This window comes from Corvus hawaiiensis, chromosome 24 (assembly GCF_020740725.1).
Source record: "Corvus hawaiiensis isolate bCorHaw1 chromosome 24, bCorHaw1.pri.cur, whole genome shotgun sequence".
Classification (NCBI taxonomy): Eukaryota; Metazoa; Chordata; class Aves; order Passeriformes; family Corvidae; genus Corvus; species Corvus hawaiiensis.
This window is the reverse complement of record NC_063236.1, coordinates 5,396,659-5,423,390: the sequence shown is the minus strand read 5'-3', so window position 1 is coordinate 5,423,390 and position 26,732 is coordinate 5,396,659. Positions and strand designations below refer to the sequence as shown.

Below are 26,732 nucleotides of genomic sequence, written 5' to 3'. Positions count from 1 at the left end.
AGCACGCTGACCTCAGCTCTGTGCTCACTCCAAATTCAGGACACTCTGCATGTAACACACACAGGGATCTGCACTGCTCCAGAGGCATTCATGACAGGCATGCTGAGAGAAGTACTGAGTTATTCCACTGAGCAGCAAACCCCCAGATTCTGACAAAACACAATTTGAAATCATTTTGGCATGAGAAGGCCAGAAGAAATCTACTCTGATGGCCTAAGTGACTGCTTAGGAGCAGGTGGAAATGTGGAGAGGCAGGGGGATGACGTGGAGAGGGAGGTGTGTCTGGCTGACAGATTGTGTCAACTGTCATTAAACCAGTGAGAGGTAAAACCAACCTTGACTTGTTTTCCTAAGTGCAGTTTTCACAGTAATGAGATCATGGAAGGACAATATATCAATCACAAGTATTGATAGCAATCCAAACAGGATTAATCACAGTAGAACCCTCCCACTTAGGAAAAAATACAAACAAGAAGATGACAAATCTCAAAAATCAGGAAGGGTCCTGAAAAGTAAGAGTCCCTATGGATTAATACTTTCAGTATAAGAATGACATGATTGCCAATTAAATTATGGGGCATTAGGTTTAAAACAGAACCAAGGAAAACACTTAACTCAGAGTCTGAGCTGTGAGACCCACTGCTGCAGGATTTTGCAAAGATCAGAAATAAACTGGCTTCAGACGAAGGACTAGACAAGTTTGTAGCTATTACACACAATGCTGGACATGTTGGAGCTCCTAAGGAGGGCTGCATGAGCTCAGGAAACAGAAAGCCACGGGGCACTCACAAGTACACAGAAAGCCAGTTTGGCTCAGGAATTTCTGGAGGCACAGTGGCTGGAGGCTGGGAGGGGAATTGTACACACTTGAGCTGTTGTTACAGTCTGGAGCAGGCATCTGCTCACAGCCCCTGCTGAGGACAGGCTGCGGAGCTGGACAGATGCTTATTTAAAGTTCAACCCCATTTCCTCCAGCAGTTATGATCCTTTAAACTGTGTGATGGGAATCTTCTCAGTGGAGACAGATGGTTGTTTCAGGGCATCTTAGCAGGATGCCACTAATGTGGTGAGGCAATGCAAGCAGAATCCCAAAAAGTGTCAGGCAAAATACCTGCAGGTGAGGCAGAATCACTGCCTCAATGTCCTGTACGGTTTCAACCACATTATTGCTAGGTTTGAGAGCATTTAAGGAACCTGAAGGTGCACAAGTCCATGGACCCTGGTGAGATGCATCCATGGGTCCCAAGGGAGCTGGTGGAGGAAGTGCCTAAGTCACTCTCCTGTTTGAGAAGTTGTGCCAGTCTGGTGAAGTTCCCACAGACTGGGAAATGGAAAACATAACCCCCGTTTTTAAACTGGGAAAAGAGGAGGACCTGAGGCACTACAGGCCAATTGGCCTCTCCTCTGTGTACAGCAAGATCATGGAGCAGATCCTCCTGGAAACTACGCTAAGGCACATGGAAAATAAGGAGGTGACTGGTGACAGCCAACAGGGCTTCTCTGAGGGCAAGTTGTGCCTGACAAATTTGGTGGCCCTGGACCATTAACACAGGTGACAAAGCAGCGAGGCACTGACCCCTTCCTAATTATACCTTAAAAAAATAAAGTAACCACCATGTGTCAAAATGTATCTGATAGAGAGACTGGATTCAATCCAGCATGCAAGCAACTCCCACTCCCACTCCCCCTCCCCAAAATCTACAGGAATAAAATAATCCAGACTGGAAAGAGTCTTTGGGGATCTGTAGTCCAAACACCCACTCCAAGGAGGGTAACTTCAAAGCCAGATCACCCAGCTCAGACATGAATGCAGCTGAGCTTTAACTGTGTCCAAAGATGGAAGTTCCAGGAATTCCTTGGGTTCCTTGTCCAACATTCTTGATGAAATTCATAGACACAATTTAAACTTCTCACACACACATGCAGACGTTCAACCACTCCCAAATGAATTCCGTGAGTATGAAGAAAAATTTTAGACTGATAAAGCATTTCTTAACACCAGCTGCAAACTATTCTTCAGCCAGGGATGTTTGTGCAGGGACAGCCTGGAGAGCAGCCCCTCAGCCAGGCACACCTGATGAGAAAGGGGAGATGGCAGAAGAAATCTAGGGAAAAATCAGGATAAAGCATGTCACTCCAGGCCTGGAATATTCATTTCCTGGTCCCTGCCTTTGGCAGTCCTGTAAATCACACCTCGGTTTCATCAAGTCTCAGTGAAACAAGACCTTTCATTGGTATTAGAGGGCAGAATTAAATCTCACTTTTAAAGGAACCAGATCTGATGAATCAGATTTCAGGACTGTGGTGTCTTGCTTTGAAGAATCCCAAGGACAGAGACAACAAACCTCCTGCATCTGCTCCAGTGTCCTGATAGCAAAGCAAAACTTGTCTGCTGTTTTCTGGGCCAGATCTCAGTTCTCTTCACCAACAGAGAACAAGGCAGCAGAATTCTCATACAGAAGTTCTTAGGGGTCCCAACGCTCACATATTCAAGCCCTTCCTTTACCTTGTTTCTTGACTTGCTCCAGAAGCAGGTCCTTCATGGCCGCCTCCTCTGCGATGTCGGACGGGACCTCCCCCTCGCTGTTCACAGCAGCCACGTTGGCCCCGTGGCTGATCAGGTACCTGCAGCAAGGACACCCAGGCCAGCAAGTCACACCTCGTGTGCTTGGCTTCAGAGCAATGACACAGGCAGTCAGACAGCACGACAAAGTATTTGTCTTTCTCATGCAAGTTCAGTTACCAAATGAGGACCTTATTCTTAGCCAATTTCTAGACTAAAAACGTTCATTGTAAATGCAAGGTCCTTGCTCAGAGGCTCACAGTTTTTCTTTCTCCATAGTTACTTAAATACCCCTGTTCTTGCTTTAACCTGGTTGATTGTCCCTTTTTTTTTTTTTGAAGAAAAGGCAATTATACTAATTTTAAAAAAAGCCTCATCAAGTATCATCAGTTTTTGAATTTGTCCTTTTATAACTTTACCAAAAGTTCATTCAAGAGCAACAGATGTCTTCTTTGGCTTGTACATCTTTTAATCAGTAAAACTCTGAGAAGTAAAAGAAGTATCTATGTAAGCACACAAATATAGGTGGGGTGAGGTTGCTTGGTTTTATAATTTATTTTCAATGCATTTAAGAAATAGTTATCTTAATTCAAATTTTGGAAACTTTCTGGTAGCTGTAGCGGACTAAATATATAAACACAGTATGACTGGTAAAGAATAATGGGTTGGTGTTCAGCCTGGAGCAAAGGAGGCTCAGGGGGACCTTGTGGCTCTGCACAACTCCCTGACAGGAGGGGGCAGCCGGGGGAAGTTGGGCTCTGCTGCCAGGGAACAGGGACAGGACAAGAGGAAACAGCATCAAGCTGTGCCAGGGGAGGCTCAGGTTGGGTATTGGGGGAACTTTCTTTCCAGAAACAGTGGTCAGGCCCTGGCACAGCTGCCCAGGGCAGTGGTGGAGTCACCATCCCCGGAAGTGTTCAGAAAATGAGTGGATGTGGCCCTTGAGGTTTAGTGGTGAACACATTCGTGGTGCTGGATTGACAGCTGAACTTGAAAGTCTCCACTTAACCACAGCACTGCTCATACCAGTCTGTCTGTGGTAAGGAAAGGCAGTCACGGAATCCCAGCCTGGTTTGTGTTGGAAGGGACCATAAAGCCCATCCAGTCCCACCCCTGCCATGGCCAGGGACACCTTCCACTGTCCCAGGCTGCTCCAAGCCCCATCCAGCCTGGTCTTGGACACTTCCAGGGATCCAGGGGCAGCCACAGCTGCTCTGGGCACCCTGCGCCAGGGCTTCACCACCCTCACATGGAGGAGCTCCTTCACTACACATCCCTGTACCAGCTCTCCCATTTCCTTTTTGCTTGGCATTTTAGTTAAAGCATCTATGAATCATAAGACAGTCTAATAATGGCAGCAGCAAAAGGCAACCAGTTGAAGGCTTCACCTTAATCCTCAGAAGTTCAGAATTCAATACCAAGAGGAAAGCACCTATTTTCAGCATTGCTTGCCAAAGCATTGTACAAGGGTCAGAGTATCCATCACCTGTGTACCTGCTCTGAAGAGAGAGGCACGGGGAAGTGATATAAATACCCGGAATAGCCCCAAACTCACTCACTCTGCTATGTTCAGGTAGCCACACGATGCCACTGCATGAAGAGGAGTCCAGCCCTCGTTGTCTTGCTGGTTCACATTGGCTCCATTTTCTACCAGGAACTTCACCATGTCCAGGTTCTCATCAATACAGGCCTGAGGGAGGAGGGGAGGAGATGTCCGGGGGGGAAGGATTGAAGGGAAAAGGAAGAGAGAAACAAAAAGGTGTTGGTGTTAAATCAAACATACAACCCTCATTGGAAGCTTATTGGCAGCAGGCAATTTCTGGGTTGAACTTCCCATGCTGTGAGCAAGCACACCTTAAAGCTCTGGGTAGCTTCAATTTGTGAACTAAAACAAATTAATTTCAGAACTTCCAAAAATTAATTGTAACTCAAGAGTTCCCAGATAGAAGACCGCTGAATTTGCTCAAACTTCACTTTTCACCACGGATCTCCTTCCTGTCTTGCACACAGTTCCCTCCCCACAGCAGGGACGCTGAAATAATGGATCTGTGTTAGTTTTACGTACGGCATCAAATCCCTCTAAGCAAGGCAAGCTGTGTATTTACTTAGATTATATTGGTCCTCAAAATGTCAGTGAATAAAGGTTGTAACAGTGAACACAATGAGGCCTCACTAGGGGCGGGGATGAGAAGGGAAAGCAGCAGCTCCAGGAGCCAGACTAAAGCAGCTCAGTTACAGAGGTAATCATTGCAAAAGCAGAGTTCTAGAGAACTTAGTAACTTCTTTATTCAGCAATATCTCTTTGTTTTTCTAACTCAGGAAACTTTCCCTGTTTGTTCTACAGCCCCATGAACTGCTGAAGAGAATGACAGCCCTTGATTAGCTGCTGTAGTCATTCCTGAGCCTGCATTTACAGAGAGCTCCCTGCTTTGAAGTTGCCAGAAGAAAACCTAGCTTGATTTTCAAGTCTCAGCAGTTCTGTTGGGTGGAATTCCTCCTTCCTCGAATTCCTGGCTCCAGCATGTTCTGCGTTGCATTTACAGTTCACTGGAAGCTGCTATTCAAGGATGAGCTGGCAACCTAATACACACATCCAAATGTGTGTGCCTCTGCTGGGAAGCACAGGGCATGAGCAGGAGGTGCAAGGACTGCTTTTTACTGCATGTCCATCCCCAGGCAGAAACCCAGCTCCTCATTACTAGAGAGGGAAACAGCTTGTCCAGAATTCCTCCAAAATCCCAACATTTGATCCTTTTGCATAGCTTGATGTGGGCACATCTATTGTTTACAGCAGTCAGGTGACCCCCAGATGATCCATCTAAAACAAGCAGCACTGACTATCCATCTATTTCTGTCCCAGCAAGGAACAAAAATGAGGAAATCCTCTTGAATCAATATCCACACACACCAAAAAGAAACAATCCTGGTTTATCAACGCATTCATGTGTGCTGCATTGCTCATGTCAAAGGAGAAGCATGTCCTGGACCAGGACAACCAGCTCTTGCTATTTTTACTGCAAGGAGGGTTGGACTGGATGATCCTTGTGGAGCTTTTCCAGCTCAGGACACTCTATGATTCTCAGTGCAAACCCCAAACTGTCCGCTTAGGACACAATCATGAGTTAGTCCTCCATTTGCTTGGTTCACAAACAGCCACACACAAGCCCACCTTTGAAATCTCTAAGGAAGTACACTCCAGATAACTAATTCCTAGTGCGGGTACTGGACAAACATGAGACAACACAGGGAACATCCACAGCACTGGGAAAGGATGCCCCAGGAGCAGGCTCAAGTCTCAACTGTGCCTGTGCTGAAAGTGTCAGCGTGTTTCCTGGCCCTGCTTTAAACTGGTTTACCTGAACCTTGGCCAGAAAAGCACACGCAGAAGTCTACAAGTCGTTTACTTCAGGGGCTGCTCCAAACCCAGAACGGCTGAGCCCCATCTGGACTGGCTGCATCCCCCCTACTCAGTCCACCAACACCCTCCCACCCTCAAGCCCAAACCAGTTTTGTCCTGTAAACCCTGCTCTGAGAGGCTTCTCTTGGATTATTTCAAGCAGTAAAATTCAAAAAAAAAGCTCAACACAAAAAATCTTGGGGACTGAAGAGCATCGCCATAAGACTGGAGGAGCCCCGGTCCATGCATATGGGGCAAGACATGGTTACATCTTAGCAACGTGGACACAAACCAGGTTCTACCACCAGCCTCAGGAGCAAGCGTTTGGTCTTCCTTTAGTTTATCTGGTCCGACCCCCTGCTCAAAGCAGGGCTAAATCTTGTTACATCACACTGCTCAGGGCCTGCTTCAGTTCAGCCTGCAGGGATGGAGACTCCCTATCCCCGTGCTTCACCATCCTCTCTGTGGGTAATTCTTCTCACAATCTAATCAGGATTTTCCTTGCAACTTGCTCCTTCTGCTTCAGCAACACAGATGTAGCCTCCAAGTATCAGCAGGTGATGAGGGCAGGAAACACAAGCCAAATATTCCTACTGTCCAGGGGAACTACTGTGTGCCCAATATGCATGTGATTAATTTTAAGACATACTGTAAAAAGGATAAACTCCTGATTTCCATAATCCTGCAAACTACACAAACAAATCTATTAATGTCTTCTGTCTGTACCAACGCACTGAAATGCAGCAGGAAGGTAAAGGATGTGATGCACGCATAGGTGGGCATGGATACACATGGATCCATAATAATCCCTCTTCAGCTCAAGGAGAAATTCTTTGAGAATTCAAGTCTGAGCCTGCAAAACTCAGGTCTAATCTCTGTTTTACTGCAACTCATATTTATTGTGATTTACTTTAAGCTTTCTCCCAACACACACCTCAAATAAACTGCACTTAACATCTTCCTGATGAGCTACTTACATTTTGACCTGGGAACACCACCAGTGTTGACTTCACACTGCTCTGGAAACAGCCAGGAAAGGTTCACCCACGCAGTGGTTTTCTTTCGGGCACAATCCCTTCTGGCTGCCCACAACACCAGAGCCTCACAGAGGAATTTTATCAGCCAAGGCAGCGAGGTGGATGGATGGTTCCTGCCTGTGCACACTCAGTACTCTGCTGGGTTTGTTCAAGTGTTACCTGCAGCTCCAGTGGGAATCTAAATTTAGACTGGAGAATGTCGCTAGAGCGTGAGCTTTGTATATATTTGATAGAGAATTATATTTACACTGTTTATTAAATACACCTACTTCATCTGCATAGCCTGGGAATCAGCCAAGGGAAATCTTGCTCAAGCCACTGGATAGACCGAACTCTAAAGTTAAATACCTGTTTAAATGCATAGAAGAGCCCCTGTTACTCTTTTAAATTTCTCCCTGTTGCTGGCCTTGCTGCTGTGCTGGTCCCCATCCTGCCTGCTTCTGATGGAATGCATCCATAGAACCAGCAGGATAATGGGATCAATCCCCACCTGTTCCTACACTGAAATCTGCAGTGATTTTCCTCTCCTGGCTCCTGCAGAGAGCAATCGATGATGAGGTGTCAGGGCTCTGTGGGTGCTGACAGCAGCAGGGACTCACCTCCCAAGGGAGCCAGGACCATTTAACACTTGCTGTCTGCATTTACCACCAAGAGAAAGCTAAGTGCAAAGGTGGAGTATCCTTAATGGAGCAGCAGAGTATTCCTTAATATGTAAGAGAAACAACCCTCCTCCACTCTTCCATAGTTCATGAAAAGCTGATCAAGGTATGTGACCAAGGAAAAGCTGCTGTTCCACCTGTGTGATCCAGCCATGGGACACTGCCTGGCAAATACTGATTTTAATGCAAGCTGATGACACACAGGAATAGACACACAGACTGGAGTAACATGAACAGTTTTTTAAGTGACAGGTATGACCTTGCCTACTTTAAATATCAAAATGCAAGAATTTTTTGCACTGTTGTATCATTACATGCTACTAATTACATTGGCCAAGATTTGAAAAATTGAGGTGGAAAAGGAGTTTCCAAAAACGGCATTTGACAAAAAAGTATTGAGTAACTCCTGCTCAGCTCTGAAAATCTCATCATGGTGTCATGTAAGAAACTATCAGGGAAGGGATTATTTACATAATTTTTTAGTCAGACACCCTAAAAGAATACACTTCTCATATCTTAACATGATATGACATGTTTAACACAACTCAGAGCAAGAATTATGAGGTCAACAACTTGGATAATAAGTAAAATTGGTGACTTCTAAAGGTCTTCTGAACTTTAAGAACTTTAGAAAGCCTTTAAAAATGTTACGACAGATTAAATGGCAGCTTTTAGGGGTTGCAATCTATTTCTGTGTGTACTTTTAAGTTATCAGCTGATTAGCACTGATGTTATCAGGGAATTCATACTTGCACATACATTAATGGTATTAATAGTTTCATACATGACATCATTTAACCAAGACACACACTACAGAACAAAATTCTCACTGTTTAGAAGTACTTAGGGCACACATTTGTCCACCTAAAATTTTTGAGAGCCCTGACTGCTGATACCCCTCCAGCACATCTCTGCTGTGTGTTTTCTTGTGCAAATCTACTGAAATTAAGCCCTGTGAGCCAGCCTGTAGGAAAAACGCCTTCACTGGGGTTCAGGGGCACAGCTCCCCTTCAGGCTGAGCCAGCTGGGTTACCTGAGGTTACTGGAGGAAGGAGAAGAGGACAAAGAGGAAGTAAAGGGGTAGATATGTCCTCCTTTAAGGACTACTAATCCTCCAACCTTAAATTTAGGAGAGTGGATAAGTTTAGTAACCCAAGAGGATCTATTGCTATGCAGAGTTCTCCTCTCTTATTTGATCCGTCATTCCTTAGGAACAAGGTAAGGACCACGACCTCGGGGAGCAGAGTCACAAAGCAGACACCTGCCCTCAGCCCCCAAAGGGAAGGGAGGTAGTCAAAAAGAGTTGGTTGGGAAGTAATGGAAGGGAGGTAGTCAAAAAGAGTTTGGCTGAGAAGTAATGTTGCCCTTTTGGTGGGTAGTTACTTCATGTGAGGAAACACTCCCTCTCTTAAACTGCCCTTGGAATCAGGCATGAAGAAAAATAGAGGGATAGGCTTAATTCTTTCCATTTCCGGCCTTGCTAACCCTCAGCTGCTTGGTTCACATGTAGGAGAGGCTAAAAGCAAGGTTAACTACAGAGCATAGCAATTTTGTCTTTAAAATTTTAATTCCTTCTTTATCCTCTGCCTCTGTACAAGCTCTAACAAAACCTTCAGGGTGATGTGACAGGGTGGGAGTACAGGGTGAGTATCTTTCCCTCTCATTGTGGATCTTCAGCAGGCTAATCTCTTGCCATCCCTGTATTTTTCTTGGCAGTTGATAAGCTTCAAGGGCTTCTGGAACGGCACTAATGTATTACAGTTTTAGCAGTCCTTGATGCAAACCGCATCCAGTGCCCAGAATTACCCACTCAACACGCAAAGAAAGTTGGCTCATAGGATTTAAATCCCAGGCATCGCTGGGCAAGTCTCCATCCCCAGCTCATGGAGTTCCTCCAGCTCCTGGCAGCAGACCAGCATTTAGCAGTTTTTCCATAGGGAGGAAGTGCTCAGTTTCTAAAATTTGCAGATACGGCATATTAGCTTCCCCCCTTCGCAGCTAACAGGTGGAGCCCTTTCCAGCCAGGGGCACTCACTGCAGATTTGAGTTTTGCCAGGAGCTGTTGCCAAGGCATTCTTCTTCCAAGCATGAAGTTTACATTACAGTAACGAAACAGGGACACCAGGAAATGGGACAGAACAACTTGGCTCATCTGGCAAGGCTTGTCCAGCCACCAGACAAAATCTGATCTTATCTTGAATGAAACCTCATTATTACAATGGTGTTGTGTTTGCTCTTTCCTCCGAGCACCCAGAACGCACAAGCACCACTGAGCCCTGATGAGTATCTGCTCCAGCTGCCTGCCAAGGGTTTGGTTTGCATATCTCCTGGGCATCCCCTGGGACAGAGATTGGAGGATCAGGGAGGAAAAAGAGACAGATGGGATGAGACTGAGGGTTCAGGGGACTGGGAATCGGGCTCCAAGAAGGTGTGAACAGTGCGACACCGCTCACTTTCTAGGGGTGCATCACATTTAGCAAAGCCCCAGCCTAGGACTGGTGTTACATTCCACTACATATTAGATACACACAGGATAGCAGCGAGGAGAGCAACTAAACCACCTGACAAATTCCTAAGAAATCGCTTGGGATCAGCTGAGAGGAAAAAAAAGTATACCTTTTCACCTCCACAAGGAGAAAAGTGGTTACAAACCCAGAAGAACACAGAAGCCAGGCAGTAACTGCACATCTGCAGGGCTGTCACAGGCACCCACGTGAAGGTGGTTATTTTCTCCACAACTTGCCCAGTTCTCAGTGGTTTAGCATAAATACATGAACAACTTTCAGTGCAGCTGTTTGCAGGTAGAACAGCTCTGGCCAGGATGTCAGTGAGAGCCACTCAGCAGCAGGGCCATGTCCTGCCCTGTGCTTGCACAAGGTGCTGCCCTGCCAACAGCAATACCTGTAACAAGGGGGAGCCTGGCTGGGAGCACATGGCGCTGCTCCCCGCAGCCCCTCTGAGCCAATACTTAGTTTACAAATAACACGTCACATCCCCCAGTGCCATATGATCATGGGATAAAGCAGCATGTAGGAGCTTGGAATCAGCCAGCCAGGAAACCTGTAATAACTGCTGTGGGCTAACTCTGGCTGTATTTAATTCCCTGGTGCTCCCTATGTGGTTGGTTGGGATTTGAGAGAGAGAAGCCATGCATTTGCTCAAGGCAGAAGGAAGATGCAGGAAGGGGAAAGCAGAAAGGGCTGTGTGCTTGGCTGCTGTGCTACGTGTTTCTACTATGAATACCCTAGTCTTGTGACAGAACCCAGTCTCGGTGACTTCTCTGTACACAAGAGTGAAAATCTTGTAATCCTACCGTGTCGGATCCTTGGGTAGCAATCCCCATGGTTCCCACATGGAAATCATACTTGGCAGTTCCACTTGTCACACATAAATGCAATACATAAACTGGCTGCTCAGGCACATGCTGGCTTTTGAAATGGAGTATGAGAGACGCCGGGCCAGGAGAGGCCATGCTTCAGCTCTTCTTGATTACTCCAGGAAATACCCATCTCCAGAGCTTCCCAGCACTGTGGTACCTCTTGCCCTGTGCAAAATGCTGCTGCTGCTAAATCAGATTGCTCATGAAACCCCCATTACTAATTCTTCTACCAGACTCTCCTCCAATCCAGAAATCAAGTGTTGAACCATGTTCAAAGCTCTTTACACGCCCAGCCCTTCCCTGACACGGTTTGCTTCCCTCTGTTCCTGCTTCTGTAACTCTTGAGTCAAACTATTGACAAACACCTCTGAGATTCTTTAATGCAACCACACATCCATCATTCTTGAAATGATCTTCAGGAGCCTTCTCCATATGTCAGAGCGCCCAGAAAGCCACTCCATCCTTCCAAATGGGGAAACCACTTACAATTCAGATGGAGAGACCCTCAGAGCAGGGACCATCTGCTATTGCTTGAAAAGCACCCAGCTCTCAACATACACCAGTGCCAGTCAGGTACAGAACAGCAACAGATACACCATGGAATCACTGCAGCTGGCAAATACCTCAGGAGACTCCTAATCTAGTGCCTCCAGTGCCAGCAGTGAATTCTCCTTGCCCTTCCAGGCTGTGGATTTGTGTGTGGATTATCATAAGCGTGTGCATATATGTTCATATGGACATACACAGACACATTTATTCCTTGAAAATTCAGGGAACTCTATAATTGTGAGGAAGGACTAGAAGACAGATTTGTGCAGCCATTCTGATCCAGACCTGACTCACCTCTGCGGCTTTGACACTTTATGTGCCCAAGCCTCTGGCTTTTGCCTCCTAAATTATGTCCTCATGCTGGAAACCTGATGTAGACTCATTTGGGTGACAGAGGCTGCACCACCCAGGAGCTACAAAAAATTCTGCATCAGACATGGGATGAAAAAAGTGAGTTTTGTTCAGACAAACCAAGAGGAGACAGTACACTCAAATTATTAAAAGATTGTGCTAAGTGCAGAGGTGGAGTGAATACAGGCCATCAAAAGCAGTAGCCTAAAAGCAGAATGGTTTCTGAGTGCATGCAAGTGCAGTCTGAATTCAGCCCAAGACCACCACAAGAGCCCCAGCAGGCTTAAGCCCAGCTTGCCATGGTTCCTCCTGCCCAGCCATGTACTCCCACACCTTGCCTTGCAAAGGATCAGTTTCATCCACATTTTCAAAATGTAAAGACACTGATGTGCCCAGAGGGCATTGCCTGTCCAAGCTGGGTGGGATGTGCCTGCCCTTTCCCACTGCCTGCAGACCAGCACAGATCCAGCGACACCAGGGTGAGCTGAACCTCACCCTCCAGGACTGACCAGCAGCCACAGGACAACCCTCCTGGAGCCAAGAACCACCAGACCACTCCTTAATTTGAGCTTTGAGAGGGTTTTCTTTACAACAACTTTTTTATATAGGACTGGTGTAACAAGACCACTTTGAGGAGTTTTGGAAATGGCTAAAGGGTTCCTGCAAACCAGAGGCCAACACTGACACCAGCAGCACCATTAACTGTTACACACTGGGCTGGAAGCACACTGGGCAGGGCAATTCAGTCATGCTGTCACAGCACAGCCAAAGGGATTAAATGACAAGAATCACTTCTCGAATGTTCTCATGCCATAAGTCTAAAATATATGGAACAAGGTTAGCCAGGAGATGGAGGGAGTCAATCTTCCAGTGAATGCAAGGCAAGAGTAAATACGTGATGTCAACATACACCTCAAACCCACAAATGAAGGCAGGGCCGATGACAGCTGAACAGCATCAGGGTTAAATCTGGGAGCACAGAGAGAAGAGTTCACAGAAAACAAAGGGAAAAGCGCTCCCAAAATAGCCTGGCAACTGTCAGCACTCGGACTGTCGGCACTGGAAGGTATGACCTTGCCGTGGTGTCCCATGATCACAGCTCTGCTCTTAAGGGGCTTCTGTCAGAACCGGCACTGCCAAAAAATTCCACCTCCAAGTGATCCCCGTATCTCTGGCAGCACAGATTACACTCACCAGTGATTTGGGGAACAACAAACAGCTCGTACTGCTGCTCCTGCAAAACCACAGAGCTTTTGCACCTCCTCTTCTCTCTCCTCAGGCCCGGCTTCTGTGTGTCCTCATGCCTCGACACCCTGCACGGGCACTTCTGTACCACCAATCCAGCTTTAAAATCTTTATGCTTTAAAATCCTTGGCAAATCTAATTCTTAAACAATTGCATTAGAACCAGCAGAAAGAGGTAAATTCTGTTTTAAAGAAAACAGGGGGAAAGGGAGCGAAATGAGATAAAAAGATTCATTTTCTAGTCTGATTAATTAGCTATGGAGGTTCATTTTTTTAACAACAGTTGAGTCATACTTCTCGTGTAAGCAGGAAGAGAGATATGGATTATGTCAGATTTTTCCATTGGAAAAAACTCCCCACACAACGAGAAGTACTCAGCAGTATCCACGTCAGTCATCAAAAGAAACCAACAACAAATCTCTTACAATGATTAGCACAACAAAAAACCCAGCAGAGCACATGGGAAGAGAGGAATACGTGCAAAGGCATAATTATACCATGAACATAGCATTTCCAAGACAAAACAGCAGCACGAAATGTCAGGTGGAGAAGTGCTTTGAATAGAAGCCACATTCTGAAACTCCCCACACCTTCATATATGCACTGGGGCCATCAACTTATTTACAGGGAGTTAGATGTAAATACCTGCTGCACTAAAGCAGAGATGGCTTGGCTAAATGTCTGTGGAATTCTTTAGAATTGCCAGGACTCCTGCATGCGCTGCAGTGAGGGTGCTGCCAGTGAGTGCTGAAGCACCACACTTCACTTCTCCCCGACTTCTCTCCCTGACCTGCCCTCACTGGGGCAGCCCTCAGAAGGCCAAAGCTTCCAGCTCGGCTTCTGTGAAGAAACAGGAGCCACTGTGGGAAGGAAAGAGAAGGTCAGCTGTGTTACTGAAAGGGGAGGGAAATGGGAAGAAAGCTAAATTGCTCTGCTTTTACTCTTGCTAGGACGCCAGGCACAGGCACACAGGATTGCCAGCTCTTTGCTCCTTAACGTTTCTAATCAAAGAGTATTTTGGCAAACCTAGGAAGATCAGCACAGACCACACAGACATGGATTCACTATGCAAAGAGCCCCAGGGACCAGGGAATGGTCACAGCCCCAAGGCTGCCAGAGCCCAAGGAGTGTTTGGACAATGCTCTCAGGCATTGAGATTGTTGGGGTGTCTGTGCAGGGCCAGCAGTCGGATTCCACGATCCCTTCCAACTCAGGACGTTTTATGGTCCTATTAACCCCTCCAGCCTCACAGCATTTGTGCTCCCATGTGTCCAGCAACTTGCACTGAATTCACCTCTCATCCAAACAGGGCCCAAGACATTGATTTTCCACTTCCACAGTGCTCCTCCTCTGCAGCCGATGGACTGGTTTGCCATTTGTGTTCACAGCCCACAACACAGCTCTAAAACAGCACCAGACCATGTGGGACTGACTTCAGAATTCAGTCTAGATCATCATTTTACTCCCTTCCTTTTCATCATCATCATCATCATCATCCCACTAGTTCCAGCATGATTTTTAATACCCATTATTTCAACACCAGTCAGAGGCTAATGTTTTGTACCATCTGAGAAGAGCTTGAAATGAGTCCAGTACGCGATCAACTGCCAACACTAAAAATAAAGTCTTTCTGTCACTAAAAAGCAGGGACTGCCAGTTTTCTAATGGTGTGGAGCAGCACCGGCTTTTCAAGTCTCACCAGTTTAGTCATTCTGACCACTAAGTATGTAATTTCTCTCCCCCTCAGCCAGCGCTCCCTGGCACTCGATCAAGACAGTCTATATAAAATCTTACCCTTAAATGACTGAAATTTTTGTTCCTGCCCAAAATAACTCTATGTTTCATAATTAGAAAGCTCACAAGCATTTCACTTCTGTGTGAAAAATGGAAATTTAGGTACTTGCAGATTTGCTTAGCAAAGAAATGTTCTGCTAACAGTCCTTTGTCCTGACAGGTGCTTCATCAGGTGCTACACTGCACTATTTAATGCAGTTCCTAAAGACTTCATTTTCACGACACAAGCAAATATAGATATGGTTCTGCCATCATCTCTACAACACAAGCATATCCTAAACTTCTAAGATGCAGCCTTAGATCAGCTTCAGCCAAACCAAGGTGGTGTCCTGCAGCCCAGGGCTGACATTCACCCCACTGCCTTGAAGAGCTGCTGGTGGTGGCCAAGCAGCACGGTATGGCCAATGCCAAATGGGAACTCTCCTGGTCAGTAATGGGGGAAGAAAATGTAAAATCACTTTGTGTCCTACTTGGAAGGGTGGCTCCGCTCACACCACACAGCACCTGCTGGAAGGGCAAGGTGGGGTGGGAAGGCCAGGCAGGGCCCCTCTGCTGTGGCGGAGAGTCCTCTATGGGAAGAGCCTCGCCAGTTCTTCTCCTACCCCAGCAGAGACATGGAAAAACAGCTGCAAATGATTTTAGCTCCAACTTGGCAAACTAAAGGTGAGATTTGTGTTGCCTAACTATAGACCTCAAAGGCAGACAGAGAAATCTCTGTGGATCACTCCAGGCTTTCTTTAGTCTCTGCCATGGCAGGATTTTGCAGCAGGCTCTGCTGAAGCCAGGGCTGCCCTCGCCCTGCCTTATACCCTGCCAGCAGACCCTCTCCCCCAGCAAGGGCACTGACACTCATTTGATATCCCACTGAACAGATCCAGGAGCTAAACTGGCTCATAGTGGGACCAGACAAGCACTTGCACTGGTATGAAAGGCACATGACAGGAGCAATAGGAAGGGAAGGACTGAGATAGTCTTAAGCCGCCACATAATATCTTGCTTATGTCAAGACAGACAGCTCATGCTGCCTACAGCCCAGGGAAAAATGGATTTTTCAACACAGAAAGCATCCAAGTCACTCCAGGGCCAATACTGCTTTCACAGAAACCAGCTCTACCTTATAGACACCAAAGTTCATGTAGGAGAAGTTTCATGAACTCCAGCAAATGCTAAAAACGCTCAATTAGCACTAAGTGACTAGAAACCAGCGGCTGTGAGCAGAAACACCTCAACACAACTGCACGTGAAGAGCAAGGGGAGATTCCTTGGAGGGATTCATTGTCAGTATTCACAGACTGACAGGCCCTTGGTTTCTGTGCACATCCCTGTCTTGCAGCCACATCAAGTTTTGTTTCCAAGATCTGAATTTCACCTTCGTGGCCAGAAAAAAGAAGTTGGTATATAAAAAGAAAAACATACAGTCAGTAATTCTATTTATTCATTTTCCTTTCCAGTCTGGTAGTGTGCAGGAAAGTTTGAATTTGCTACTTTGCAGTTACATATTCAGTGGCTAAAACCTCTCTGAGGATCAGTCCTTGTGCTCCTAGAGGCAAAAATTATCCCCAGACAGATGTGTGGCAGCTTGCTTGGGCAATTTCCAGTCCTGTGCCATTCAGAGCCTTCTCAGTCAAGCAAACAAAGGGTTTTTCTGAGTTTTGCCACTCTTCCTGCCCACACCTGAACAAGAGTCCAGCATCCACCATGGCTCAACCACCAGTCACTATTCCCAGCAGGAAAAGGCTCCACATTGACAGAGAACACAGATTTTTTTTTTGAAGCATAACAAGTGATGGAGCTGACAAAGAGGGGGCTGGATAAAGAAACCTTTCTAAAAACACTATTCCTGACAGGCCCACAGCTAAGATTTTGCAGCATTTCCATTTCTAGTGCCATCACTGGGATTTGCAACATCACTTACCACACTGCAGCTTTAAGGAAATGTTCTCTTTTAAATGCTGCTGAAACCTTGATATAATTATAGCAGAAGTTAAGCTAGCTATTTTCCCAAAACACAGCAAATAAACCTATCTAAACATAGCAATTTAAGCCCGGACTACAGCTGCATTTTTAGTGTAGCAGGTAAAGGAGAACACAGGAGTTCATGGTCCTATGACAGAATCTGCACATCCCTTCACAGAATCCCAGACTGGTTTGGGTTTTGAAGGAAAACCCCAAAAAAAACTCTGGAGCCCCTCTGCTCTGGACCCAGGCTGGGAGAGCTGGGGGTGTTCAGCCTGGGGAAGAGAAGGCTCCAGGGAGACCTTAGAGCCCCTTCCAATAGCTAAAAGGGCCCCAGGAGAGGCATGGGCAGGGACACCTTCCATTAGACCAGGTTGCTCCAAGCCCCATCCAACCTGGCCCCAAACACTTCCAGGGTTGGGGCAGCCACAGCTGCTCTGGGCAACCTGTGCCAGGGCCTCCCACCCTCAGAGCCAAGAATTCCTTCCATTTATCCCTACCTTCTGGCAGTGGGAAGCCATTCCCCCTTGTCCTGACATTCCAGGCCCTTGTCCAAAGTCTTTCTCCAGCTCTCTTGGAGACCTTTTAGGCACTGAAAGGAGTTCTAAAGTCTCTTAGCCTTTTCTTCTCCAGGCTGAACACCCCCAGCTCTCCCAGCCTGGCTCCAGAGCAGAGGTAAAAACTTTCCAAGAACTCCCAATACTGGAAAAATACATATGTTTGAGGATCCAATTTGTATGAGTTTTCAAATGCCAACCACACTTTCAGGCAGAGCTCATTTGCACTTGCCTTTATTCACAGGGAAAAAAAAAGAAGAAAAAGAAATCAATTGACACAGTTAGGGCTGCTCAGTCATAGCAAAGTGTCTTTGGGTTTTTTTATTCCTGTGAGAAACAAACTAAAGCAAATCTCAGCACAGTCACCAGTAACAAAATCCTTCACTGCTGGTTTCTGAGCACATTCCCCTCCTGACGCCATCGGCAGTCCAAAGAAAGGGCACGGAGTCCATTCTTGTGATGCCCGTGGAAAAGAGAGGTAGAGGCCAATATGGTACAGAGAGCACTGAGCTGTTAAAGAAAAATGACCTGTGGAATAAGGTCAGTGCAGAGGGACAGGAACTGCTTGACTGCCCTGTGAGACTCTCACAGGGTAGCTGAGTGTGCCAAGGATGCAGCCATGCACTGCCCTTTGTAAGAGCACGACACCAGATACCTTGGTAGATTGAAAGATGGACACAACCAAGGTGTCAACTTTCCCCAGTGGCACATTTCAAGTCTAATCAGGAACTGTGGTCTCCGTGATCAAAGAAATACAGATCTGATACAAACTCTTATGTTTTCCTCAGAGTAACATAAACCCAGCTATTGCCTCAGTGCTGTGCACATGCCCCGCGTGGCTGAGGTCCTGGCAGCCTGCTGCGAACTCTGACTGAGTGCCCTGACAGGACTTCCACAGTGTCACACGGATGGCAGATGCTGAAAAAAGGTCGCAGCCAGAAATGGTGAGAGCAATGAATGCATCCAGCAAAGGGAGGGCTGGCGGGGGAGCAAACTCCTCACCTCTGTAACCACCAGGAGCACCAGCCAGGCAGCTGCCTGGCCTTACAGGTGAACTACAGCACTTACTCATCCCTGAAGTAAATCAAAACCTGGTGGAAGTCCAGCTGGAGGATGGTGAATTCTCTGTTTATTGCACTGTGTATCCTGAGCATGAGTCCGCCCTGCAGGTGGGTGGTATGGGAAATCCTCAGGAACAGTGTCCTACAACCTGGATGGTGAACAGGAGAATTCAGGAGAAGGCGAGGTTTGTCAACAAAGCCTGGCTGCCAGAGGCATGGGACAATCTCTCGTCTGAGTGGATCACCCCAGTCCAGACAAAGCCACCAAGTTAATCAGAGGGATGGGGCACCTCTCCTATGAGGAAAGGCTGAGAGAACTGGGATTGTTCAGCCTGGAAAAGAGAAGGCTTCAGAGTGACCTAATTGTTGCCTTCCAGTGCCTTACGGGAATTTACAGGAAAGACGGGGCAAGACAAGAGCATGTAGTGACAGGACTAGGGGGAATGGGCTCAAATTGAAAGAGGGCAGGTTTTTATTAGATATAAAGAAAAAATTATTTACTGTGAGGAAGGTGAGGCCCTGGCACAGGTAGCCGAGGGAAGCTGTAGATGTCCCACCCCGGGGGTGTTCAACACCAGACTGCATGAGACTCTCTGCAACCTGGTCTAGTTGAAGGTGCCCCTGCCCATGGCAGGGGAGCTGGAACTAGATGGGTCTTCAAGGTCTCCTTCCAACCCAAATAATTCTATGATTCTATGGTTTCTGCTGAAGAGTAAAGAGACACAAAGAGCATCACGCAGGAAGACTTTCAGAGGGATCCCAATGCAGCTCCATCTCTGTGCCAGATGTGAAGGAAGAGCTCGCAGGAGGAAGCACTGAAATGATCCTTGGGAGAGCAATCCTGGGTTTGTCTCACTGGAACATGACTGCAGATCCCCAAGACCATGGATATACCCCTGGTTGCAGGCTGAGTTCCCAGCTTGAAGCATGAGCAGGTGGATTGCAGGCACAAGGCTGGGCAGGTGATGATGGCCATGGGATGCAGGTGAGTTCCCTGCTGCAGGCACAGCAGGTGCACAGCCAGGGGAGGCTCCAGAAACTCAATGGCTTTGAACAGGAGCGGGACAGCAGGATTGCTTGGGTGGCAGGACTGCTTGGGCAGCACTCCTGGAAACCATGTCAAGGCTATGTATCAGAATCATGGAATCTGCTGAGCTGGAAGGGACCCACAGAGATCATCAAGTCCAACCCCTGGCCCTGCACAGACACCCCAACAATCCCATCCTGGGCATCCTGGAGAGCTTTGTCCAAACGCTCCTGGAGCTCTGACAGCCTCGGGGCTGTGCCCATTCATTCCCTGGGGAGCCTGGGCAGTGCCCAGCACCCTCTGGGGGAAGAGCCCTTCCCTGAGATCCAGCCTAACTCTCCCCTGGTGTAGCACCAGACAAAAGGACAAACACCAAGCATGTCACTATACGGCTAAGAAGATGGAAAGGAGGAGTCACTGAGAAGTGAGGAAACTCCTGGAATGGAGAAAGGGAAAGATTTCACCAAACCCAAGAAAACCAAGCTGCTGGGGTCACATTAGTGGATGGTACAATGCAGAAGAGCAGATGTATAAGAAATTGTGATACTTTGGAAAAGATCCACCAAGGCTTCTACAGAGGCCAGTCATGTGACAGAAAGCCACTGGAGTCTTTTGAAAGGTAAATAAGCACGTAGACAAGGAATGGTACATGACATTCACCTCAGATACATGACGTGATTTTTTAGGTTGCCCTGTGCAGAGCCAGGGCATGGACTTGATGACCATTCTGGGTCCCTTCCAGCTCCAGAGATTCTATGAGTCTATCCACAGAGACTTTCTACAGGATTCTCACCAGGCCCCTCACTGAGGCTCCTGAAGCCACTGAGTTGCCCAGGTAAGAGGGAAGATCCTTGCACAATTAAATGTATTTTCATGATGGGGAGACCAGAATATGTGATAGATCTTCTTCCTGGAGAGCTCTGCAGAAAGCTCTCCCCCAAGGTCTGTGCTACCAAATGTACTACATAAAGGACCTGGAAGAGGAGGTGATCAGTGAGGTGAAGTTTGCTGGTGAAACTATTCAAGAGGTAAAGCAAAGGACGAACTTGGAAGAATCTTAACAGTACTGAGCAACTGCTCAGTAAAAAACCAGCAGATGAAATGCAGTACAGATCACTGTAGAGTGAATCACAGGCACAAAATACACCTAACAACATGTAGCAAAATAAAAGGCTTTGAGCTTATTACTGAGTTCAGGGAAAAGCTCTTAGGATTATAGCAAATAGCTGTAGGAAAATATCAGCTCCAAGCTCAGAAATCAAAGCAAATTCTAGAAATTACTTGGAGTGGAACAAAACAAACCATAAAATACCATTAGGCCTCTATATAATGAACCAGATTTTCAGTATCATAATAAATTCTAGTCTCCGCAACCGAAAAAGATATGAGAGACATGAATGGGACATGAATGAGAAAAAGCTCAGCTTAAAAAATGAAAAAAACCAAACCAAAACAAGAAACAAAACCCACTCCAAAACAAAAAAACCCAAACAACTTACCCCATTTCCCAATAGCATTTCTTATGGATTTTTGTGGCATCATAAATGTGGTTTATACTATTTGTAGGGTACCACAGAAATAAACTCCTTGGGGAAAAAAACCTGGCTGAAGAAGATTGCAGAAAGATAAAAAGAGAACAAGCTGTAAAACACTTGGGGAAAAGCAGGATGTTTGTTCCACATTTGCTCCCCACAGCTGCTATCCCGACCCACTGCAGCTACACAGCCTGCAATTCCTTGAGCCTGTGGGAACACTCCTCCAAAGGTCCCATCAGACTAACAAGGCCCAGCTCTGTCCCTCTTATTCAAAAGGAGAATCAGAGATCACGTTTTACTGGTGCAAGATGAAACCAAGGCAGAGAAGATGGAGAGCTCCAGAGAGCAGAGCCAAGCCCCTCATAAATAGTGTCTCTCATAAACATTCTTACAATGAAGCAAAATAGGAATATTCCTACATTTAGGTGGCAGCAACTAAAGGCAAAACAAGAACATAAAGGACACAGCACTGACGAGGTGAGAGCAGTCCCAGCACTGCTGTGCTGCAGCACACAGCGGCTCCACACCAGCCCTGACAGCTCCCACGCTGCTTCCTTGGGGTCTGTGTCTTCCAACGCAGCACTCACTAATATGCTGTGATAGCATCAATGACCGATACCATTACTCCCAATCCAGCATTTCCATGCCCTCCTCTCTGTCTCCAGCAGGTAACTGAGGGCTGGCTGAATGACTCAGTGGGGTGCTGCTGAAGCAGGAAGCACATCACCCATGGTTCCAACTGAGCCTGCCAGGCACTGGGGCTGCTTGGCTTCTGGGGGAGGTGCTGACAAGTACTTTGTGATGATGTCTAGGAAGGGATTAATTAATGGTCTTTTATGAAAAGCTCTGATAAACCTGGTCATGTCTCAGTGCAGAGGACTGAACTAGAAGGGTTTCTGCGACCTCTTTCACCCACATCTGGAACTCTCCAACAGCAGCCATCTGCCCTCACCACTGAGACAGTCCAGCCCGGTTTGTGGGCCAACAGCAAAAGGCCAAACACACAGCAGCAGAAGAGGTGCAGCTTTCAGCACCCTACCACAGAAGGAGAACTATCCAAGCACTGCTCCAAGAAGCCAAAGCATTAAGAAATCAGTTTAGACAAACTGGAGAAGGGGTAAATGGTTAGAGACAGAAACTGAGACTAGGCCAGAGCAACACATTAGCAGGACAGAGGTCGGCCTCTTCTCCAGGCAGCAAGAGACAGGACAAGAGGAAACAGTCTCAAGCAGTACCAGGGGAGGTTCAGGCTGGACATCAGGAAGAATTTCTCCACAGAAAGGGTGGTCAGGCATTGGAAGGGGCTGCCCAGGGAGGCGGTGGAATCCCCATCCCTGAAGGTGTTTAAGGACCAACTGGACAAGGCACTCAGTGCTCTGGTCTGGCTGACAAGGTGGCTGGTCAAAGGTTGGAGATTATGATCTTGGAGGTCTTTTCCAAACTTAATGGTTCCATGACAATGTTTAAAATAAATAAATTATAAAAAGAAGCTAGTAGCTTTGTCAACAATCTCCAAGACTCTGAAGGTTTGTTTCATCACCACAACACTGTAATTTAAAAGATGCAGCAGTTCTTGTTTAGGCCAGGGCTTGAATTGAAATCCCAAGCACAATTTGCAGGAAGCTGGGTGTGCTGTCAGCACACAGATCCCCTCCCAAGGGCTACAATCAATTCTTTGTTCCTTGTTCACTTTCTGCAACACTGAACAATTTTCTTATCGATTAACAGCACCTAAACTAAATGGAAAAGAATGGATTTTGAGGACCGAGTTGTAGACTGTAGAGAAGCCAATACTCAGAGTAACTGTAAGACAGAATTTGGCCATAAGCACAGGGCTCATTCTATAGCAGCTATTAATATAAGGGAACAAAAATAACTCTTGCAATATGCTCTGAAGTTCAAACCTTGGCTCTGCTGCTGTACAGGCTGGCACAGCCCTGAAGTCTCTCATCGAGAGACAGACACATTTACCACTTATCTTTTTCAGCACGAGGGAATGCTTGTTCAGAATGACTCAAGCGATATCCATTTAAAACACAAACCATTTAGGGCTTTGAAGGTCAAATTCTGTTTGTCAATCATCCAAGAATGAAAAGAAAACCCAGTGCAGATGAGGAAGAAAAGAGGAAATCCATCCCTTGCATGAACACCTCGACACTGTGTTCAGTCAGATGTATCAGTTCAGGCTACTGAGCCAGGAATAGAAATATGCTCAAAATCTGCTGGATTAGCAAGGTGATATCCCACACATATACATATTCTTTCTAGTTTAGAGGACACTATGAAATATAATCTTCATGCCACTGCAGCAAGTAACCCAAAAATTCAATAAAGATGCCCACTAAACACAAAGCAGAATTGCCACCATTTATGCAGGATAGCATTATGAGCTTTCTAAAAAGCACTGGATTTAAAAACTTTTCCTTTACCATTTGAGGTTTTTGGGCTTATTAGCTTTCCCCCACCTTATTTTCTCTTCTTGACTCTCACCCGCAATAAATAATGTTTTTCAAATTGCTCTTTATATCTTCCACCTATCCTAGAGTCTGGCAATCTAGACCCTAACTTACACAGAAATTTTACCCACCTTGCAGATTCTGAACACATTGAAGCTTTTGGCATGAGCTGTGTCCTAAAGCAATTAGTTCCACAGCTGAATATTACACTTGATGAGAAAAAGTATTTGCTTTAAAACTCTGATGTCCTTAAATTCTTCCTTATGGGAAAAACCAAACATCCCTAATGCCATTTTACATATAATTTTGGATACCTTTATCATATCTGTGCTTGTGGCTTCTGTCAGTCAGAAGGAATTGCAGAAGTTTTGTTCTTTCCTGGTATAGAAACCAATCCATGACTTTGATCCCCTTGCTGTTATTTCCCATCTTTTTCCCTTAACTATGTAATTTTTTTGAGATGGTATAAAGAGAACTGCACATACTAATCTACACATGGGCACAATACAAGCTTTTCCAGCCTGTGATAGCTGGATCGGAAGCCACTGCTTCCCCATAAATGTTACTCCCCATTTACAGATCAAATTTTGCCAGCCATTTTATCAGCAAATCAGCCAATATTGACACCCTTCAGGGCCAGCTCACACTTCATCATCCTGACTGTGCAGGAACCTTTGCAAACTGTGACCTCGCTCTATGCTCCCTTCCTGTCTCACATAAAGGTGTGCAGAGCAGCACAGACTCCAGAGGAGATGCACAGGATAACTCTCCTTCCTCCTGCAAACTGATCCTTTACTGCCAGCCTTTGTTTTCTCTCTTTCAGACAGTAATTAATCAGTAAGATCTCTTTATTTCACAACAGCTTTGTTTCTTAGCGCTTCCATAGAGGGATGTTGTCAGAAGTGTTTTGGAAATCCAAACATACCATCTCCACCAGATTTCTCCTCTCCACATACTTGTTGCCTGCTTTGGGTACATCACTTCTCAGGTTTTTCTTGGAGTCCCTTTTGGAAACTGTCACTTCCCGCTGACATGCCCTGGTAGCTGCTTTACGTGATACATTATACACAATGGATAATAGCTCAGTGACTTCATGTGCCAGTTCCAGCTGATGCTGAAGACCTGACACTTTCCATTTGTCTGAGCAGTTCTGGAACCTCTTCTGTCAGTACTGTATCTTGGGAAAGCTCAGACAGTTGAATTTTAATTTTTTAAGAGATCTTTGTATAGGAAAGACTGAAGGCACGCAGCCCTAGTATCACTGAGAAACACTACAAAACTATTCAGCACACAATGCCAAAACTGGGACAGATTTGTCATTTGAAACCATTTTGTTGAGCTGTATCCAAGACTCAGATTCTCCCAATACACTCCAAAAAAAACCCCCCAAAAATGGACACTGTGCTCCCTGAATAGAGCACGTGCCTATATAGTGATTTATGATAGAGAGGAGAATACACACAGGCCACAACATATAAAAGATGGTATGTCAAAAGGAGAAATATATCATTCTTTCAATTTTGAAATAATTAGGATTTAAATTCCACTAAATCATCACTTTTCAATTTTCTTTATAGGAAGCCCCATTTCATAGATCCAGTATGTAGATGTCTGCAGAAGTACTATTCGTCTGCAGCAAATACACTCGTCCTCATGCAGCCATCTCTCCCTGTACACCCCACCTTCCAGACCCATGTGTCTGGGAATAGGGAAGGGGTGCAAACCCCAGCAGACGTGTGGGTGATCTGACCTGAAATTTGGAAGGTTCATGACTGGAGCCTTTGCACAGAGGGCTGACACACCAATACCTGAGTACCTCTGTCTGCAGCAGTATCTCAGGTGCAGCTTAGATCGCACTGGAGATCACAGAATTACAGGACGGGTCAGGTTGGAACGGACCCCAGTGGCTCATCTGGTCCCACCTCCCTGCTCAGGCAGGGTCATCCCAGAGCACATGGCACAGGATTACATCTAGATGGGTCTGAGATACTCCCAGTGAAGGGGACTCCACACCCTCTCTGGGCAGCCTGTTCAGGGCTCGGTCACTGCCCATGGAAGAAGTTCTGCCTCATGTGCAGGTGGAACTTCCTGGGCATCAGCTCCTGCTCATTCCTCTTGTGTCAGTGCTGGGCCCCAGGGAGCAGAGCCCAGGCCCTGCTCTGAGCCTTCCCTGCAGACACTGACACACAGGAATGAGATCCCATCTCAGTTGTCTCCTCTCAAGGCTGAACAGCCCCAGCTCCCTCAGCCTTTCTTGGGCAGGGATATGCTCCAGGCCCTTCCTCATCTCCACAGCCTCCACTGGCCCCGCTCCAGGAGCTCCAGGTTCCTTCTATCCTGAGGAGTCCAGACCTGGACACAGCACTCCAGGTGTGCCTCACGAGGGCTGGGCAGAGGGACAGGATCATTCCCTGACCTGCTGAGAATGCTCTTCCCAATGCACCCCAAGATACCACTGGCCTTCTTGGCCCCCAGGGCACCTGGATGAAAAGTGAAGCCCCTGAGGACCTGGTGGGAACTCTACTGCCTTTCAGCTTTCCACTGAATTATTTAGATTAAGAGAAGTGACAGAGGCTCTGGGAAATAAATGGCAGTAGGTAGGCAAGTGACATAGGGCCTGGCAACAAGCTCAAGAGCTTCAGGGCAGTTTGACCCCTCAGAGCAGCACTTTGGTCCAGAAAGCATCTGGGCAGCCCTGAAGCAGCACACACAGCCTGGGGATGCAGAGCAGCCAGCACGTGGTGGAACTGCCCAGGAACAGCAAACAAACAGTTCCACTCAGGACTATCCAAAGGTACGCAAAGCCACAAATTGTCACACAGGGCTGTTATCCTCACTGGTTCCTTCCCCTCCTAGCCAGAGGCTATTCCACTTGGTCCAAGGGAGGGACTACAGCTGCCAAGTCCTCCTCCCCCCTCACCGCTCTGCTTGCTGGTCTCCAAACCACTGGAGCCACTGACTCCTACCTACCAGCCCAGTTTCCTCACCAATTGGCAGGAGCAGGGCTTTGCCTGCACCAAGCTTTGGCACTCAAAGCTACTCAAACCCAGCTCCTCGGGATGGCACATGCCTCAGTTGGGCACATGGGACTGACCTGCCACAAGCCCATGGAGTGCTGAGGATAAGCAAAGTGGGACTAAGACATTCTTTTTGCAAGGACCAAGCTG

General features: G+C 46.7%; 1 protein-coding gene across 6 annotated transcripts in view; it reads right to left on the bottom strand.

The window, feature by feature from the left end:
• PPP1R12B (protein phosphatase 1 regulatory subunit 12B) overlaps positions 1-26,732 on the bottom strand; it is a 132,725-nt gene that overhangs the window by 91,782 nt on the left and 14,211 nt on the right. For all 6 annotated transcript variants that reach the window (XM_048327736.1, XM_048327735.1, XM_048327732.1 and 3 more), the window contains exons 2-3: positions 4,123-4,253; positions 2,507-2,625 (exon numbers count right to left, since the gene is read on the bottom strand). In XM_048327736.1, the coding sequence (XP_048183693.1) occupies positions 2,507-2,625; positions 4,123-4,253 (250 nt within the window). The remainder of the gene's footprint in view (positions 1-2,506; positions 2,626-4,122; positions 4,254-26,732) is intronic.